The following is a 21,413-nucleotide window of genomic DNA, read 5'->3' on the forward strand; positions in this document are numbered from 1 at the left end:
GGGAAGATCTGTGTGAGCAGATAACTCCTGCTAGCGCTGATGGTACAGTGATAAAATGCCTGCACATTAGCTGTCTGGAGCATCAGTCAGTCTTTTTGGGGAGTCTGTAGCCAGTAGTGAAGCTGTTCTTCCCACATCCTTTTGCCCATGAGTGTGAGAAATGAGATTGTGCTTTGCTTTTGGCTGCTTATCTATATCCAGGAGATCTTCAGAAGCCGAATTTTACAAAAATTAATTGAGTAGTTTTTCTAATCTCACTTAATGTGCATCAGCTTGTAGTAAAAGAAGGTATTTGTAGGGATGCAAATGTAGGGCATTTGTCTAAACAAAGGGGGTTTAAATAAGAGAAAACATGTATTATACATGAAAAAAAAAAATCTGGTTTATTTCATCATTTCTGTCCAGAGACAGGTTGTCAGCAATAGTAGTGGTCAAAAAGAACTCAGCTGCAGAAACTAATATTTTAGTGTATCCTTAAAAAATTCTGTTGAGATTTGTAGTTTATGTAAAGTTTGCCTTTCTTTTTTTCTCCTTTATACCAATAGTTTTGATTACTCTTGGGGGGAGGGAGAGGAGAAGGGCTGGGGAGAGGTTTGCTTCAGCGGGGTGTTGGCAAGTGGTTTAGACTCCAAATGAGATTTTCTATGTAACACCTATAATGTGGGGAAGTAAGGAGTTAGGATTCTTATTTCTGATGCTGTGATGTGAGGAATAATGATCTGTTTGATAATAGGGAAAACTTCTAACACAGAATAGCATTCTGATTTCTATTAGATTTATACATCAAAAATATGCTGTGCATGGACCGTTACTGTGCTGGCTTGAATCACAGCTGTTGACAGGTTAGTACCTTTGGTTTTGTTGCTGCACCAGCAGAGTAATGATATACAGCAAGTTTAGTTTAGCTCAGTATTGAAAACGAGAATGCTGAGGAGTCACAGCTGTTAAATCCTGTTGCTTTTACACTGAGTTGGTGCCTAGGGCACCTTTATAAACACATCTATAAAATATTTTTTATGAAAGAATCCATTGAAGTCATAGGATTGGAAGGTTGTGGCAAAGAAGAATAAAAATAATTCAAACCAGTGAGAAAAGTAGCTCTTGCGCTTCCGAAATGAGCAGATTTTTCACATGGAGATAGCTTATGAGATTAGTATTGCTGGGCTTGCTTTCTTATTGCTTGTTTGCTTACATGCCACTAAAGAACAAGTTCTTTATATAAATACATATTTTAAGGGGTAAAAATTTTGATTTCTTACAAACTGTAAAATGTTACTCAATCATGTTTTGCTATTGTTAAACTTGTGTAACTTTAATCATAATTATTGAATTTATAGCACATTTGTAGGTGTAAGAAGTGGGATTGGTTTTATCAAGTATCCAATATACAAGGGTGTTTAATGACAGCATCTTAAGTACTGGCCTTTCTTTCCCTGGTTATTAAACAGGTTTTTTGAATACTTACTGTATTGCTAGATTATTTTTCTAAATAATTTGCATGTTAATAGGATAGATACATAACTATTTCAACAGAAATTATCTATTATATTTTGTAAACATTTTTTTCCCCCTTTACTTATTTGTGGTCACGAAATACAATTTGTCAGCCTGTAGTCTATATTTACAAATGATATTTTAGTAAAATTTGACTAAACCGGTTTTCCCCACCCTCTTCATTTTATCTGTTGGATTTAAGGTTATCATATGGTATTTTTCTTTTTTTTTTTTTTTTCAACGAAAGGAAAAAAATAGTAGGCTACACATCTGGTACAGTTATAAAACAGTTGGTGCAATTAGTTTTGCTTGCTTTCTTCTTCTCCTTCTTTGGAATGAATATTTTTTTCTATTTAGCAGTAGCATCAACTGCTAATTTTGACCACGACACAAATTTACAAAGCATTGATTTTTGTCGTTGTCAACCTGGTATTGAAATAGACATGAGGATTTACTTTAATACTTAATACTTCAAGCTCCCTCTAACATCGCGTTGTAGATAGCAAGTATGCTTCGTATTCATCTTTTAAAACAGACCTAGCTGTAGTTGGCATGTTTTAAAGAGGTTCAATTCAGGCAAAACAAATGCTGAAATGCAAAACACCGTTCATTATTTGGAGTCCTGTGTGTGTTGCTGATGCCATTCCAGAAAGTTATGTAAGATTGTGTTTTTCCTTTTTGCTGACAGGTGATAAATCCAATGGGATGGGACGCATTTGGTTTACCAGCAGAAAATGCTGCAGTTGAACATGGGCTTCACCCTGCAAGCTGGACACAAAGGTGGTTTTTCATGAATTTAAGTAATATGGCATTTCCACTGTGAATACCTGTACTGTGGCCCCCATAAACCAACAAAACAGAGCAAAACCAGTGTAGAAGAAAGACAGTACAGAAAGAACGAGGGTTATTTGCCAATGTTTTATGGGACTCTGCTGATTATTCAGTTTTGAAAAAAAATATGTATCAGGAGGTTTTAATCTCTATGACTTTTAAATTGTAAAAAGGTATAATATTGGAAGAGTGACAGTTCCCAAACACCCAAATTGGTGAGCAAGAAATAAATCAGACTTTCATTATGGTGAGCTAAATCTTAGTATAGAATACACAGTTGAAAATTATGAACTATGTGGTTAGATTTACTAGCAGTTTTCAGTACCATGGAAAAGAGGAAGAAGATAGTTATTTCATTTGAGACTGGGTCTTGGAAAGTGATAAGCAGCCATTATTGCTGCTGATTTCTGTGAAAATTTTGGGCTTTAGGCCGCAGAATTGGGTGTTGTGTTCCCCTAATATTCTTTAAAGTAGAAAGTTACGTAAGTAAACATTAATTTCTATAAATGACTGAGAAACCGATCTTAAGTGAAGCAGTTTGTTGTGCTCTGGATGCAGTAATCTAGCTGTGGTATCTTTTTGGACTTTGATCCATTTCCTCCTTTGGTAATGCTGTTTCTTTTAAGTTTTTCTCATGCTTCTGGTCCCATGTTGAGATACTTGATACTTTTCCAACTAAAATACGATGGCAACTGATTTCACTTAGGGAGAAGACATGAGTGCACTACACACAAATTCTGAGTTAGTTATGCTAATTTTTTTAAAATTTCCTCCATGTATGGTTTAGATAAGAATATGCGTGAGAACCAGTTACCATCAAGACACAAAAACCTGGTTTTGTTCTTTGAGAGAGTCTGAAAAATCACTGTGCACAGTGTGTTGTGGGCTATCAGATATATTTTACCGTGGTCAGTAAATGGATGATTTCTGCCTTCCTTCAATAAGCCTACTGAAGCTCAGCTGTAAAACAAATCTATGTATCTGTTACATCCGAGTGCCTTGTTTTTATCTCAGTTATCTTGATGGAACCTTCAGCAGATAGAGCGTTACTGTGATCCTTGCCTACATGACAAATGAGGCACAGAGAAGTGATGGTTGTTGCTTTGAGATGACGAGGCTGACATTAAGTACTTGCTGACTACAAAAGGGTTAGTGTTCTCCCCTTCTCTCTACTATGTGGTCCCTCCTCACCTATTACACTAGCTTTCGCACTTCTAAGACATTGTGTTGAATTGACTTGGCTTGCCAGCTCAGAAGAAAGCCATTCTGCCATCTGCCTGAGTTGAATTGGCTCAGAAGAAAAGCACAGAGACTGTGCCATAGCAAAGAACTGAAACAGCTCAGCCTGTCTCATCTTAGCAGTTTGTCCAGGTCATATCAAAAAACTTGTGGCAGGGCACAGCCTGAGCTGTTTATCTTCTGCTACTTTCTGTGCTGTTTCTGTTTTCTTGTAAATAGGTGTGTATTGTTCCATACACTTAAAGCAGTTTAGCTAGTAGTTACAAGTACAAGATGTTTTATTCTGGAAGAAAATTTTGCTTTGAAAATTGCCTTAATACTGAAATGAGCGATTGTCTAGTTTTAAGAGCTAGATAACAATTTTATAACAACAAACTGAAAAAAGTTAGTGCATCACCATTGGGACTGATTATAACAACATCCAAATAGGAAAATTAATTACATACCCAATTGTTTTGTTGATGGTAAGGAAGGGATTTGGTTCATCATACAGGCAGTTTAAATTCTCACCACTGAAGTAATTGCTGTCTCCTGTTTTTCTCTGCTGTCACTGTCCTGAATGTTTCTCATGCTTGCAGCAGGGATGACTGAACTGAACATGATGCTGTGATTATGTGATGTGTTTTAGTCATCCCTGGTGCGGAGACAGCCAACCCTGTAAAAGGGGGCACGCAGTAGGCATTCCAGCTTACTTGTTTCAGGAGTGAGCAACCAAATTTCAGAGCATCCTGATTTTTCTGACAAAGGGATTTAAAATGAACTCCATTTGACTATTACTTCTTATGTTCTCAAAGTTAGGAAAAAAACATAAAACAAGTTGAAGACAGAGTTACTTACACAAAACACACAGAAATTTTTGTTAGTAAGAGTTAGTGTAGTGGCAGAAGCTTTGTGAAAATACACTCAAATTTGAAATTTTTTTTTATTGGTACAGTTCATTTTGAGTGGGACTTTAATATAAGCAGTACTACTGAAAATATGGTTTGTCCTAGTCTAAGCTGTGAGTCTGTAAGAGGATTTCCTAGTATACCCATACTGGGAAAGGTACCTTACCAGAAAAGGCAGGCTTTTTCTAGCGTAACTGGGGCTCTGCGACTGTTAGTAGTGGATACTTGCATTACTCAGTTATTCAGCAGTGCAAGTTCGTTCTGGATCAGAATTAAATGCTTAGTTTCATGACTGTCAGATTAGCCACTGAGGGAGGATGGATGATACTTTATCTGACGTAATGCATTTTAGTAGAAAGTTAAAAGTCCACAAAAAATTTTAAGCAATTTTAAAGTATGTGAATGCATTCACACCAGGTCACTAGTTAATATTGTGTAATTGTGGCTATTTTGGTAAACTGTATTTAGTACCTTTTCAAACTAAAGCTTCGCTGTATATTCTGATGTATCTTATTTTACATTTTTAATATAGTCCATCTGGGGCAAGGTCTAGCCCCTACAGTTTTGCAGTTGACTTAAGTTTATCTATAGCTGTGCTGCCACCAGAAGTTTAGGACTTCCTTGTCACCTCCCAGGATATATGTTCCCACCACCTCCTTTGTGTTGGCTCAGCTGTTTTTGTAGCCACCGTATTGGTTTGATCAGCCCGTTGATCAGAGGGAAGCAAGAAAACTTGTGGGGTTGTTTTGGAGAACTTTTCATAGGGCATGTCTTCAGTTGAATGGGTAAGTTGATTCAACTCATCCTATAGCCACATGATCACCAGAGCCAAAGCAAAATACAGCTAGGATAGCATTGCCAGAATAGAGCAGGATTAAACTGATGGTGAAAGTGTGTTCTGCTGCATCGTGAAGGTTTCAGAGGGTCCTTTGGCTCAACTGCAGTAAAGGTAATTAAAAATAATGAGAAGTGATGCTTCAGGAACATTTCCCTCAAACTGCAGTGCCATATTTGCTTTTCAGTTATGCTCAAATCAAGAGAAGCAAAATTGTTGTCTTGTATACACAGCCATTGAAATTGAACCAGAATGCACGAGGAACTTTTAAAATTATTATTTGAGTATTCTGACAGTTCCTTGAGTTAGCTAGTGAGATAATAGTGTTTAGAGGTTAACTAGTGCTTTTGATTTCTCAGAACTTCATAAGCACCTGATTTTAAATATGATCACATGATAGAAATATTTTAAGTTAACTTTTTTTTATTTTGCAGTAATATTCAACACATGAGGGAACAGTTTGATGCACTAGGTCTGTCTTTTACATGGGAAAGGGTAAGATTTTCTTTTTTAAGGGGATGCTGCTTTATTTTATTGTATGATGGAACATTGAAAAATATGGAATTCCACCACTTTATTTATGACAATATAGAAGTATTTGAAAGTGACCGGTTTAAGTTATGAAACTGTAAAATTGAGCTTCTCTCAAGCTTTTTATCAGATTTCTCTCACTTTTGACATACTGATATCATCTGATAATCTCAAGGTTTAGGAGAATCTTTCTTTTCTTTAAAGTAATTTCAGTTTTGCATTTGGATTTTTCTCTCTGCTTTTTCAGCACTTTCAAAGTAGCAATTTTCTGTGTTAGAAATTAGGCAATAGTCTAAATAGATACTTATGAAACAGCATGCCTTTGTGTTAAGGTATATATGTTCTGAGGAGTTCTTTTTTCAATGTGTATGTTTTTATAATATACTCAAGGTTTTAAAGCTCATAACTTGAAAAGGTGGTTTGGTATTTTATTCTAAATTTGAAGTATAAGCCTGCATTTTCATAGGTGTTGCTATCATGACCGTTTTGGAAAAGAGAAATTTATTTAAAACACTAATGCTTGAGAATCAGGTGTTCACTTTAAAAACCTTACCAAACACGATCAGACATAAGCTAATGTCATTTTCAAGATAAAAAAGAAATTAATTTTTGAAGCAATTGTGAGGTTATTGCATTTACCATTGAATCAAAGTCAGCCACTACCTTTATATTCTCAGCAATAACTGTTGCTTATCACCTTAATATGATTTTGAATAGAGTGATGGAGATGCTAATCTTGGATTTTTATAACAGTATTATATATATGAAAAGGATTAGTTTTCAGGCAGTCTGAGACGTGCCATATGTTTTCTTCAATCTTGAAGGTGAAGTTGTTTATTTGTATGTCTTGCATCAAAAAAACCATATTTCGTCATGTCATATATATGGCAAGATTTTTCAGTGTAAGGCTTTTTAGTAAGATTTAGTTTTCTTGGTAGCCAAAAAGTTGCTCTGAAAAGAAAAGATATGTTGTGGAAGGTTCATTGCACATGTTCTTGACAATTATTTTCTTATATTTAAAACTGTTGGTATCTCAGAGATTTTCTGCATGTGTAAAACAGTGATACTTCAAAACAGTGAAATCATATGTGTAGGCTGTATTATGGAACACACAGGAGTTGAATGTTGCAGATTTGCCTTTAAAGAAAATTGAGAAAATTCACCTCTGTATATGGACTTTTGTTTAACCCTTCCGTTCTGAAGAAGAGATGAAGAACCAGCAGCACTGAAGACCATGGCAGGAAGTATAAGTACACAGGGAAAAGACATTCATCATCTCCGTGCCTGTTCTTTGAGGTTTACCTCCACTTTTCTAGTAAATCACGTTTTGGTTAATGACCTTTCAAGTCACTGAATACATGTGGAAAGGGCTTTGATTCTCTGCAACTAAGTCCATTTGAACAGTTGTGTAATTGAAATACTTAAAAAGCTCTAGGGGCATACAGTTTGTGTTTTTTGAAAGGTAAGATTTTGGAACAGCTAAAAAGTGTTTCTCAAAACACAATGAATTTTGGAGTTTTCACTCCTTAGCTTATGAGTTAAGTTTTATTTACCTAGAAAGCCTGCCTTATTAACTGGAGTAAGAGTGACCTGAATGGTAACCATTAGAAAAAGATATGTTTCTTTATTGCAAAAAATGTATCATGCCTGAAATATATCCATATTACATGATCTCCCAATGCACAGATATTTGAGCTAGCCATGAAAGAGCTATCTTTGGAAGCGGAACGGCTAAGCTGTAGCAGAGTATATTTTCCAGGCTGATAAAGCCTGCTTCTCTGCAAGGCTGATTAGGCTGGGCAGAGCATCTTGCTGCCTTAGCTGTACTGCTTCTGGGCTAACTTAAGCATCTTTGCATAGCAATGCACTGTGCCGTGCAGGTACTTATCTTAAAAGTGAGCTCTTTGAGGTAAGGAATATTTTTTTATTATTCTATACTAGTATGGCACTAAATGAGTGGCTTACAAAATACTGTGACAACGCAAACAAACCCACTAGCATTAGTGATGCCTATGAAAAGTGCAAGAAAAACACTTTTTGTAAGGGTTAGTCTAATTAACCAAGACTACTGTCTAAAACAGGAATTTGTTTTTAATTTAATTTCATTGGTGTTGCTTAAATGTGCTTCTTCATTGTGCTAGAGCATAGTACTTGGCAAATACATGCTGGAGGGAACCCATTGCCCTACCTTAGATCCCTGTTTCAGCATGCAGTGAATTGCCTTTTTTTATGTGCTAACCTTTTATGTTAACTGTCTCTGTCCTCTGTGGCCAGCTTAGAGTATATGCCTAGATGATGTGAAGGAAACTTAAGTAAATTTTACCATTTTAGAAATGTTAAGGGGGAAAAAAAAGTGGGAAGACAATAAAAAGTACATTTTGAATACCTAGTGCCTGTAGCTGTGCTGAAGAAGCTGACTGCTTATCAAGTCATGTCTGGTGTTCAAGAAAGTCCTGTCCAGGAATATGAAGACTAGTTGTAGTTTTATTACTTGGTAAAATTATTATGAACAAATCCCAGTGCATCTGGGATACTAGAAATTTCCTTTTATATATCTGTTTTTTTTTCATTGTTTTCTCTGTCTTACAAATCAAAATGTAAAAGTAAAATGTTTTAGCAGTCAGTGAAATTAATTAACCAGTAAGGCATTGCAAATAAGGCATTATTAAAAGCTAATTAGATTATTTCAGAAAGCCAGGTTACAAAGACACTTGAAAACTATTCTCCTAAACAGAAAATGTAAGCAAACTAAAAACATAATTAAATGCATGGAATAGCTCTGTAAGTACTTTGCTTTAGAGTAGTTTTGAATACTAATAGTGATCTGATATTTTTTCCCTGAAACAGGTAGGTATTTTAAGTGCCTCAAGTAATAAATGTTACATTTTTAAATCACTTTGAAAATGGTGTGATTTTGGGGAGACATTTTAATAAAATAATGAGAGAGAACATTTCTATTCTGAACATTTATGTTTGTCAGATCCAGGGTTTAAAAACTGCAGTTTGAGGATGGAAGAAATGTCTCAGGCATTAAAAACGCCTGGAAAATAAAAAAACCCCCAACATCGTTGCTATGTTTTGTTTTTAGGATAACAATAATTTGGGCATTCCTGGTGATCTGATTTCTCCAAAATACTATCTCAGACAGCATAGCAAGCTGCCTGCCACTTCTTTTAAACATGATTTTCAAGGGAATTAGACAATATTATTTTCAAGGATTCATATCATCAGTAACAAGGGATGGAGAGCATATAACATTTTTCCTTTCTTTTGCTCAGGAGTGTCGTCAGACTGAATACATGTTCCCAGTAAGCCATCAGTTCACCACTGTATTATTAATCTGTAACTTTCTGCTAGAAGGTAGCTCGTTCTGCCAACATTTTTTAGTCCTTTCAATTCATGTATTCCAAGTGATATAATTTTTTGCATAAGAGTAATGTTCCCCTTCTGCTCTGTACATTAAAAAAGACGAAATCTTTGGTAGATTTTCTTTGTGCAGATATTTTTCTGTTTAGTTTTGAAGTTGTCATTCTTGTGTACTGCCTGAGCATGCATAAAACTGTAACAGTAGATAGAGCATTACCTATTAAATTTTCTTTTTATCCACATACCACTGATAATCAGTCACTCTACCTGTAATTAAATAAAAAAGGAAACCATTGATACAAGACTACTTTTTTGCAAGAAAGATATTCGCGCTCTAAAATGTAGACACTGCATGACGTTTGTATTTGTAGCTAATAAAGCATGAAACTAAGGGCCTTTGAAATACAAATATTCAAATTAATTTAGAAATGTACCTTGGTCTAGCTCTAAACCTGTGAAAATCAAATAATTATACTCCCAGATGAGGTGGTACATGGCCTTTAATACCAAAATAGGCAAATAATAAGATTAAAGATTGTTTAATCTTCCCAAATAGATTTTCAAAAAAATCCATTCAGACTTTTTCTGCTTATCACCTTTTTAGTAAGTATCAAGTGTAACATGTCTGTCTTCTGGATAGCATAAGACTGTGCTAAAAATAAAATTATTAGTAATAAACTAGGAAATTACTTCTGTCTAGTCTAATTACATGTTATTCACAAAGCCTGGTGGATCTTACAACAAATAAACACTTTTATGCAGTTGTAAATATTATTTTTATTTCAAATGAAAATAGTCATGAAAGTAGCTTGAAGATGTACCCTTCTTAAAAAACAAACAGAAACCAGTTTTACGATCAGAGCTACATAATGGAAAGTTGTAAGAATGGAGCAGATTTAGAACAAATAATGAATTATAAAACAAGGCATTTGAAAACTAGTTTTTTTCTTTTATTAATGACCAAAATCTTCCATCCAGTTTGATTGGGGGGGAGTTTAGGGTTTTTTGTTTACCCAGGATTCTTTACTGTTGGTTTTCCCATATTTTTGGTAGCTGGAGGCTTATTTATCAGATTTTTTTAACAATGAACAGCCCTTTAATCTTAACATGAATCAGTTGCTTCCCAAGTTGCAGTGCTGTCAAATCTAAATTGTAATACTGCTGTTTAGTCTGTAAGTGAGAATTTATTTGTAAAAATAAAGAAGATACTAACTCTTCCATCATGTTACTTGTTAGGAATGGATTGCTGTGCTGCGATAAAGGGATTTATCAAGGTAGTTTTTGGTAAAGGTGAGGGTCTTTCTCTTCTATACCTTGGCAATATCTGCTATTTTTAAAAGCAGACCACTTTTAAAGGTGGTTTGTTTTAATTGTTTTAATTAATTGTTAATGAATGAGTGTCATTCCTATAGGAATAAGGAGCAGTAACAGTAACCAAAGATAAAGATGCACTTTGGTGACAGTATCAGATATTCTTTTTAACTGGCAAGCTGACAAAAGGAAAAGGGAAAATGGTTGGGGGAAGAGGGAGATGCTGTCCCTCCCATTTCATATTACCTTTGGAAATGCTGGGGTGATGGGTTATCACTAAATCTGTCACAGAGCACTGAAGAGCACGTGCAGTGGTCAGCTGAACAGCATTTTTCATATTTGTAAAAGGGTTCTGATTTTTAGCATATATTTTATCTTTGGAGAAAATATGGTAGTATCCTGTTTATATATATTTAGTGAACTGCTTTATGATACGGGGTTCTATACGTGTGCTAATATACTAGTGCTCAGCTCACAAATGAGAAGCAGAAAGTTATATTTTTTTGGCAGGGTGGAAGGGCTCCATCGTGCTATTTTGCAAACCGTTTAATAAACCCTTTTTCTGTATTTCTGAGTTAAGTTAGTTCTGTTAATGCACTGCAAATCTTTGTCATACTCATAAAGTATGAATAGGAACGTTAACATTCACCTTAATTCAAGCATGATAGCAGCCTAATGGAAACTTTTTACCAGACATTGTTTATTTAATCAAGATCAGTAACTGGAATCCATGGAAAATTATTTTTCACTGTAAGTCTTAATGATCTAAATGGTAGGGAAAATAACAAAACACATTTTGAGATTGACACGAGGTTGCTGGCTTGTCATCAGCAGCTCGCTTCACTTGGTAGTGATGTGATTTCTCTTTCTTCATTAGTTCCAAGTGTTACTGCAAACCTTCATGGTTATAGAGTTAAATGATGAGCTTGAGTGATTTTTTTGCAGCTCAGTGACCACACAGCAAATTTTTTCAGTGATACGGTCTGCTGCATTTCTTTCTAAAAAGTCAGCTTACAACTTGTGAGAGAGCATGTACATGGGATTCTGTGCCCAGGGGTTTGTGTAGCTTGTAGCTCAGTCTAAACTTGCCTGTTTGGATTGAGAAATGTCATCTGTTTTTGTTTCAGTTGACACACTTCTGCTGTTCAGGACCAAAAGGACAAATCGCAGTCCATTTTACTATTTTTATTTGACAACTCACTTCTGTTGTCTTACCTGTTTGTCTGTTGCTCACATAATCTTATATTTTACCAAAAGGGATTGTCTCTGCTTTTGTGTGTCTGATATTCCAGTGATGAAACTCCGTTGCCTGTAGTGGCATCACACTGGCAGAAGAACTGATGTCACTGTGTGGAGAAGCAGGGGAGAAAAAAAGAAAAAAGAATGATTAAATGGATAGTGTTTTAGTTGGAGAGATGGAGACCAGACTTTTATCAAGTGGGTTTTTTTCAGTGCAGAGCACAGGGACTTAATCAAGTGTTTTTCATGGCTAAGTCTTCACATGCTGTGCTGAAAACTTGCCATTAAGTGTCTCTTTCTGATCTTGAAAGCCTCTTTTACATACTTCTGAGGCACAGCTATTCAAAGGTCATATTAATTGTTCAAAGCAACGTTTCAGCACTGGAATATAAAGTTGTAGAAAAAGAATAACATTTTTATGCTAGAGTGTTTCAGACGTCATTTGAGTAGCAGATGATATTGCTGAAGTAATATGTAGTGGGAAGCTTAGATGATAGGACAGCCTGGGTGAAAGACATTTCACATTTGGAGCTATTTCAGGTAGTTGATAACTATTTGCAAATGGAATAAATTTTGTCAGTGACTTACTGTCAACCTTGTAACTCTAAAATCAAGAGATGTTCTTGTTGATTTGAAGTTCAGCATAGGAGTCATCCTCCACTTCAATAATTACAAATGTGGTCAAACAAAGTTTGTAGAAATTTCTTCTTTAAACAAGTGCAAGTTAAACAGAAAAACTTTTGAGGAGGGAAATGGGGTCTGTTTATTGTTACATATTTATGATGTAATGAGCACTTAAACACTGAGGTACACAGTTCTTTTCACTTTGACCAAACTTTAAAATATGTGGGTGCAAGCATGTGTGTTTCCATTGCGCCTGTGAAACCACTGTGGTTGTGTAGAGAAAATTGGGAGTCTATAGTCCTGTAATCCTTTAGTCTTCTTTACATATTAAGATGTTTGTTTGAAATGCGGTTTGGTTTTTTTTTAAGAACAAACATGTAAAATATGGAACTTTATAAGCAGTTGATAAGTAGGTTGTTTGTTAATTATTAGAGTTCTCTAAAAACTTAGAAAATGTTCGTAAGTTTAAAAAAGCTATCCATTATATTGTTACTTGCTGTTCTCTTAACTCCCATGCCTCCTTCTTATGTTGTCTTTTATTTTTATCTCTATTTCCCTTTTAACAATCCCCCTCATTTGTGACTTGTTTTATGACTCTCATTTTTTCCATACTTTGACCTAGAGCATTCTCCTAACTTGAGCTGGCTTGCCTTTTGAAATGGTTGCTTATTTGACCTTTGATTGTGAGAGATCCTTTGCAAGTCTTTCATCTTGCAGTTTGGAGTTTTTCCCCATGTTCCGTCCTGTCTGCCCCAGACACTCCATCTGGTCTCAGTGCTGTTCTGCTGTCTTCCTGTACCTACTGCTTCTGCTGTAGGCTCTCCCGGTCTGCTTGCTTCCCTGCAGCCAGCTCCTTGCAGCCTCAGAGGAAAAGGCAACCTGGCTAAGAGGACATCTACTTTTTTCTAGTTTTGCTCAAGTTTCCCTGGTTAGGCAGCTGTGGTCATTTCCATTCGTCTTCTGTTCTTATATCTATCAGCATTGATCTTACAAGGCTCTTACATTCCATGTTAACAGGGAAACTTTTCTTTGTGCTTCAAACCCACACAAAGCCCATGTTCTCTGGTTTTGTGTACAGGTCAGTATCACTCATTATAAACATTACAGAAATCGGTTTTGTACATAAATACATACATAAACAAACATTTGTGTTTTCTCTGTGGAGTATATTACACACTCCTGAGTTAATTGTTTAAGTTAAAGTGCTGTAGGAAAATACTAAGAATAGCTTTGGGAATTTTTATTTTATTTCTACAGGAAATAACCACTTGCTTACCAGAGTACTACAAATGGACACAATATCTCTTTCTTAAGCTTTTTGAAGCTGGGCTAGTGTATCAAAAAGAGGTAGGTGCAAACTTCGACCTTTATACTTTTCAGGTGCACTTGCTCAAGTCACTCATGTCAGTGGCACATTTTTGCATCATTCATTCACATTCATTAAGTGGATTGTGCTCTCTTGGTTTTAAATCACTGCAAAACAGAATAGATTTTATATATAACTGAATTTTATATGTAACTAAATTTTATATTTAACTAACTAACATGAATAGGTATTGTAGCCAGTCAAATCTGAAATGTTTATTGTCAGTAATTTACATTGAAGTGCAGGATCAGAATATAGCTACTATTAGTTTATTTCATGGCTTTAATATAGAATTTTCTAGATCTTAACTTCCCTTTCATGAAAACATACTAGATAATGTGATCTTTCGGAGTCTCTTCAGCAGTGAGATTATTTAACTGTACAACATTACTGTGATACTGTCTCAGAACTGATAGGATTGGATAGGATAATAGGAGATTATGTGCCTAACCGTCCAATTCCTGGACCCTCTTGGTGATCTCTAAAGTATTACAGAAATATTAGGTGCTGTATGACTATCACAGCTGTTTATCTGTTAGCAGTACTTTAAGAAATTATTGACCTTACAATATTTCATAAATAACATGTATCAGGCTACCTGAAAAGGGAAGGGTTCAGTTAACTTCTTAAGCAGGAGGTGAAACAACGATGTTAAATGAGCATTCCAAAGAACTCTCTGTATAGCCAAGGCAACGCGGTTCCAAAATACGTGAATAGCTGCATGTAAACAAAGCTGCAATTTAGTGAACGTTTCTAACTTAAAATGGAAACTAAGATTTCTTAAATATGCTTTGATGTTTCATCTGTATTCTGTAGAAACCAGGAAACTCCATAGGATATAATTAGGGATGTACTCTAATTATTCTCTGAACCCAGAGAAAGAAGTTGATGGGGAAAGGTTGCATTTGGAATGGCAGGGTGTTACTGAGCTACTTCTATTTTCGTAGGCAAGATGTATTCGGAAATCTTAAATAACAACCAGCAAAAAGATTCAATATTTGATACTTCCTAACGTGCTGGATTTACGGTGGGGTTTTTTTCATTGTTTGTTTTTTTTTTCTGTAATTATTTTTTGTGTTTGTAATAAAAAATTAACCCCTTAGCTTTGCCATAACAAACTTATTTTTATCTGTAAATTTGTTTGCTTGACAAGTGGCCCCAGGTGAATCTGAAAAGCAAGAGGCTTGCTGCTTCGTTAGAAGCAGTGATGATAGACAAAAAAAATTTTGCATGCAGGCTCCAAGTAGTGTGGGATCCTGGAGGTGTTTGGGTACCAGTGATTGGATCTACTTCCCTCTTAAGAGTCAAGGATCAGTTTGAGGACTTAAATCAGCATCTGTCAACCTGTAGGGCACGTAATCTCTGGTGGATATGAACCAGTTGCTTTTTGGCAGGAAACAGATGGCAGAGCTAGCCCGTAACCCTGGGTCTTTTCAAACAGTCATATATACTTAAAGCATGTATTTATCCCATGCTGTCAGCATATCTGTAATATATGTTAGGCAGTACTTTTGCACAGCTTGAAGTCTCCTGTATTACAATTTCATTTTGGGTACAAGGAGATAATTCATAGCCTTACTGTGGCAATAAGAATAATACATGTAGAGTGTTAGCCTAGTTAATGCTCTGTTCAGGAGTATATGTGTCTGGCCAGAAATTACCCTGGCAGGGAGACACAGAATGTCCAGGAGCTGCAATTACTGAGAATTAACAATGTCTGTCTGGGTGCCACAGCATCCGTTGAGGGCATCTTTATTCACTGTAGCAAAATCCTCTCTCCCTGCAATACTGATCTAGTCAATACGCTGTAGAGGTTATTGCCCTGGCTAGATGTGGGTGTCTCATTGAGGCTGAGATTAATAGCTACCTAGACTCTATTATTTTGATTAGATAGCGGTAGACTGTAATGGAACTATAGACACCAAACCTGGAGATACATAGTTATGCTATAGATACCTGAAGTTAGACGAGATGAATCCTACCTTAAAACCATATGGTCTATATTGGTGTAGTGAGGAGATCTAAATAATTGACGTGCTCTATACACTTTTGCACTGGGCTCTCTTTGTGTAGATGACTTTTAGCAGCTTCCTGGGGCCATAGTTTCAGATGCTGTCATTGTCAAGAAGGTGCCTGTGTGAGGTACAAGTAGGAACTAAGGATTTAATTTAATTTAATACCCAGATTCTGGATATTAGTCAATAGGCTGAGAGAGATGGAAGGAACAAAATGCAACTTTAAAAATTCACAGACAAGACCTTTCAGCTATGGATTTCTTAAATGCGTATTTGCTTGATTTGTTTAGATAAGTCTTCCTGTTACGAATCATGAGAATATGTTATGCTAAATAATTATACTCGTATAAATAATTTCAGTTACCTTCTAAAATTTTCATCACAAATTTAATCCAGTATCATCAAAGTAGAAACAGTATTTTTTTCTCAACTTTGAGTCGTAGCTAGTTTAATACAAGCATATGCTAATACTGCTTTATGCAACTGGCATTTTATTACTTCTTAATATTATCTGATTTATCTGTCTTTAGGTGTTATATTAAGTTTGTAGTGGTATGGGATTTTTTTCAAAAATTTTAATTTATAAAGATCATTACTTTAGAGCCAACTTCATAATGTGTTGTATCATTACTGAAGAAGTTGTGTGTTATGAAAGTCTAGAAAATAGATCTGTAATAGTGGAATACATTGATTGCTCTTAACTTCCCAATGAATTTTCAGAAGCCTCTTATAAAAACCAGTGTGGTGTTATTGGTAGGTAACAGATAAAAGGTAGGCAAAGTGTAAAAAGTTTAACCAGTGACATATAAGCTTCATTTGAAGGTGAGTTTGTTTTTTTCAAAGAGTGACTTTCATTCATTTCATTATAATAAATTTTGTATAATCAGTGTAGATAAGCAGACTTCATGTGCACACATGCGTGTACGCACACAGACACACACACTGATAACAAACCAAGCAACAGTATTCCTAAGGAGGAGGATCCATGCATCTGTCTTTCTGCTGTCATCACTATAAGATTTGTAAAATGGTTGTGATATTTACTATTTCTGAGAATATGTAGCATATTTAAAACTAAGCAATATCAGTTGTTTGGAAACTGCGGCATTTCAGAAGGTGATTGGTGATAGATAAAATGTAAAGTGAGTAATATGAGGACAGTGATTAGTTTTTAGATTGAGATACTAAGTCCTCCCCATGCCCAAAGAATGATGTTTAATGTATTAGAACGCTATGGAGCTGGAACTACTGCTTTTCAGTCAGGCTGATTTAGCTCTGATTTAGCTCAAATACTAAATAACACTCAATATAATGGATTACTCTTCTTTATCGCTTTGTGGGTTTTTTTCTTTTTCTTGCTGTTCATTTTTTCAAGTTAATGTCTAGCATTGAATACCACTTCTATAATGGCCATTAGGATTCATTTATGGTCTTAGATCCTCTATGATAAATGATCAGCTAAACTGTTCAACACTGGAGGGAGTGAGTTTGATTTTTGCTCCCTCCCCAGTATGTTATGTCAGGTGTTTCAGTTAGGCCTCAAAAACCAAGGTTTGTGGAGTTGAACATCAACATTTATTTCACTTTAGATTTTCTTTAATGTATTTGTATTGATAAGGAAAGATGATTCCAAAAGTAGCTCACAGTTGACAGAAGTTATGTGCAGAAAATACCAACTCTTTCACTTGAAATATAGTTGACCGCTATAATACTTCTTTGTGATTCTGTCCTCTGGAGATCCTCAGTTATTCACCCCCCTCAGTCTGACTCAGTGCTTTTGGATTAGTGGTGGACAGCTTTTAAGCATCAGACTATGTAATTTGCAGTATAGCCAACTGGAACACCTACCTATTTAATATTCAAGTGTCAGCCTATCCCGCTAGCATGATCAATCAAGACAAATGCTGCCAGCTGCATTCTTGAGAAGGTGAATATTCAAAACATCTTCACTTGAGTCCATGTTGCTGATTCAAATGGATGTTATAAAAATGTAGAAAAGTCAGGGGACCAAGGAGTGTTTCTGGATAATTCTTTTCGTGTCTGAAAAGTAAGATTCTGCGTTTGAAATAGCTTCTGAAAATATTTTTTCTTCTTGCAACTTTTTTTAGGCCTTGGTTAATTGGGATCCAGTGGATCAGACTGTTCTAGCTAATGAACAGGTGGATGACAATGGTTGCTCATGGCGTTCGGGAGCAAAAGTGGAACAGAAATACCTCAAACAGTGGTTTATCAAAACTACTGCTTATGCAAAGGTATGAGAATACAGTTTTTGGAAATTATGGTAGCACTTAACAGGGGCAACTTTTCCAATATTCATCAAGCTGAATGTGGTCTTTTATATATGCATGTATGTGTAATATATAATTATACAGTAATACATGTGATCTATCCCTGTGTATGTATGTATATAAAAATTATTATCCCTGAAGTCTTTCAGTTCACGTCTTTAAGAATTCTAAGTAATTGGTGTGGGATTAAGTTTTGAAGAAATCAAAAAGCATAAATTAGGAGTGAATGAATGAATTCTGCATTCACACGTTGTCATCCTGTGTTTACCATCAAGTGTTTTTCTGCATATTTTGAGTGTACAGCTGTGCAATCTTTTGAGCCAGAAACTTGTTTGCCTAGTCAACCTATTGGACTTACGGGCATGGTATAAGCAGTGGCATGCAGCCTGTCACCTAGCGTTCATTTCCGCTTGTGTCTGAACCATAGTTCTTTATGATTAACTGCTCTTAATTGAAGATTCCATCTGGACCTTTTGTTTTACTTTACTTCATACTCCACTCTATTTGATTATTCGTAATTTTAAAAATATTTTCAAGTTCTTTAAACATCCTGTTTTGTTATGAGCTCAAATTTTGATTGTGATTGGACAGCATAGTTTCCACACCTAGGAATTCTTCAACAAAATTTTGGCATTATACTCTCTGAGATGAAAAGTGACGACTACCTGTTTTGTCTGAGTGAAGTTTTTATTCCATCCAAGTGTTCTGTGTATTGAGACTTCAAGTACAGATTGAGAAAGTTATTCCCAAGGAAATATTAAAAATTAATCTTTGACCCCTTTCCTGACCCTCAGATTCAAGAGATCAAATTTCTACCATCATCCAGGGAGAAGAAATCCAGGTCTCACTCTAGGTGCATTCATGATAAAGAGAAAAACTTTAGATATCCTGCCTGATGCTTTGATTTCTCATACACAGAGAGGGTGCTTGATGCACGTTTTCTGATTGTGCTGCCTGTTCTGGCAGTAAGGAGGGAACATTTGCTGTAGCTGAAGGAAAAATGGAGCATGTCTGCACAATCACAAAATGATCACAATGTTCTGAGCTTTTTCTTGGTGCTCTTGTTGCCAGATTTCATGATCACCTTCGTGATATTTCAGGGTCTGCCCCAGCTCACTGTTTCCCTCAATTTGAGGCTGGAGCTTCATTAGAGTTTCTGATACATCTTTTGTCTATTGTCTTTATAAAGGTTGTAGGAAATAATGACTGGTATTTCTGGGCTGTATCCCTGCTTGCACCAAATCACTGTTCACTTATCTCCCTCTAAGAGGGGTGAATCAGCCTTAAATTTTTACTCCTAAAGACCAAAAGACAAGACTGAGGAGCTTTTCAGTAACCTTGAAAACACCCTTGACTTATGGGATTATTACCTCTTGCTCAATATCTGCCCTCCTCTAGGGAGGAGGATTTCTTTTGTCTTTAGTCTCTGACCTAAGAAATGTCATTACAGGAAAGGCATCAGCTCTTGGGCTGATCACATCTCCCACATGTCATTCTCTAGTAAGTAGGCTCAGCTGATGACAAGAAGGAACTTGTGCCTCCACAACAGCCCCTCATTTCCCCCCCATAGATGTCACCTCAGGAGACTACCATATCCCCTACCTACATGAAGGTCAAAAGTGCAAACAACCCCTTGTTCTTGAACATCTCAGTGGCATCATAAATGAGAGCTGCTTCTGCTTTTCATTTGGGGATGAACATTTATATCAACCTGTACAAAACCTTTAAGCATTACTACAGAGGACAGCTGAGTACTCTACAGATGTCTGTAAAGGTTTCCCAAAATTTTGTTCTGCACGATTGATATTCTGTAGGGTCTATGCTAGCTGATACAACCAGGTTGATGAATGATGCCATATTGCTCCCAGCTCAAGTGCTTTGGCAAGCATTGTCTTCATGTGCTTCCACTTATTCTACAGTGACAGATGCTACCAATGATCAGCAGGTGGTTTGGATTTTCCTTTTTACTCACCTTCCACTGAATCCCATTTCTGTTGCTGTGGTTCTGGCACATTTTAAGCAGTCTCACTCTGCTTCTTTTGGCAAAGTCTTTGAACATTTGGTTGTAGAGAGGGAGAAAAAATTACTTTTTTCCCCAAAACCTTCAAATAAGAATAGCAGATTACCAGGCTCTGCTGTTCTAAATCCAATATCTAATATTAGATGGATTTCATCCTTTGGAAGATTAAGATAAATACATTCCCTTTTTTGGTACTTATGTTTTTTCTTTCAAGTTACGAGAGGCTAGATGATGTAGCATGTTGTGCCTTACTTTCTAAAGAAGACTGTTTTGGCCATACAGCTCTGAATAGCCCATGAACTGCAAGCTGCAACCGACGATTGTCCATGGAAGGGAGACCGTCTCTGAGCTAGCACTGGCCAAGTACTTCAGTCTCTTAGAGACTCTGTGCCCACACTGGCATAACCAAGAAGCTTCCCAGTAGTATTTTGACAGAAGCCAAATTACAGATCTTAAATGCTACAACTTTGGCTCCTCTTTCTGAATATCTTGACTAATTATCCTCAAAACTCAACTTTGCACACATTTCTTCATTCCTTACCGTAGTCATCCTAGTACTTTTCAAGGAGTGGTAAGAGACATGAGTCCTTCCTTCTAAATCTGTTTCTTTTGTATACTTTTTCTTTGGATTCAGGCTGTTGACAGTTGATCTGAATCTATATCATCCTAAATAGCATAGTGTTGAACACCATGGTTACAGCAATCACTCTTCCTAGCCTATTCCTCAAGCCTTTTCCCCACCTCTTTTCAAAAGCCCTTCCCAGGAGACCGGACTTTATTGAAAGATGTTCATTTACTTTTATCATTTACAGAGCCTTTCATCTTGGAGTGGAGGGTCCAGATTTTACAGAGCTAGTCCTAATTGATGTGGAGGATAGAGACATCTCTTTAAGAAGCTAAAGATCTTTAATCACTAATATGATTTTAGGATGATAACATTAGTGGTGATAATACCTTCACTTCAGCAGGGGGGATTATTTCATGTCTCTTGATCTTGAAGACACTCATGTCCATAAAGAGATTTTCCTGGCTTACATCATGGACTGGAACCACTACCAGTACAACTTCCCTTTCTTGAAAGTCTTTGCTGTTCAGAGACTTCAGATATTTGTGCTTCTAATGATGAATGAGTACAATTAGGTTCTTTATGGATCTCACTTTTCTTTTTCTTCAGTTGTTTGGGGCTTGCCATGAACATGTGTATAGTACCTTCTCTGCAGTTATTTTCAGGCACTTGAAGGCTCAGGATGCTGAAGTAGTAGAAAGCATTTTTATCCAAGCTGGGCTTAGATGGTGAAGGTTGCTTATGGCACTCCATATGCCAGACTCCTGTAAATGGGAAATCTGAGAGGACATTAAAAAGATTA

The 21,413-nt window shown here is 36.2% G+C and overlaps 1 protein-coding gene across 3 annotated transcripts in view; it reads left to right on the forward strand.

The window, feature by feature from the left end:
• The window catches only part of LARS2 (leucyl-tRNA synthetase 2, mitochondrial), an 88,331-nt gene that overhangs the window by 12,861 nt on the left and 54,057 nt on the right, over nucleotides 1–21,413 (forward strand). For all 3 annotated transcript variants that reach the window (XR_011329497.1, XM_069811209.1, XM_069811219.1), the window contains 4 exons: nucleotides 2,183–2,274; nucleotides 5,721–5,781; nucleotides 13,615–13,704; nucleotides 17,847–17,990. Coding sequence is in view for 2 of the 3 variants with exons in the window: in XM_069811209.1 (XP_069667310.1) it covers nucleotides 2,183–2,274; nucleotides 5,721–5,781; nucleotides 13,615–13,704; nucleotides 17,847–17,990 (387 nt within the window). In the remaining variant the exon portion in view is untranslated. The remainder of the gene's footprint in view (nucleotides 1–2,182; nucleotides 2,275–5,720; nucleotides 5,782–13,614; nucleotides 13,705–17,846; nucleotides 17,991–21,413) is intronic.

This window comes from Haliaeetus albicilla, chromosome 2, assembly GCF_947461875.1.
Source record: "Haliaeetus albicilla chromosome 2, bHalAlb1.1, whole genome shotgun sequence".
Lineage (NCBI taxonomy): Eukaryota > Metazoa > Chordata > Aves > Accipitriformes > Accipitridae > Haliaeetus > Haliaeetus albicilla.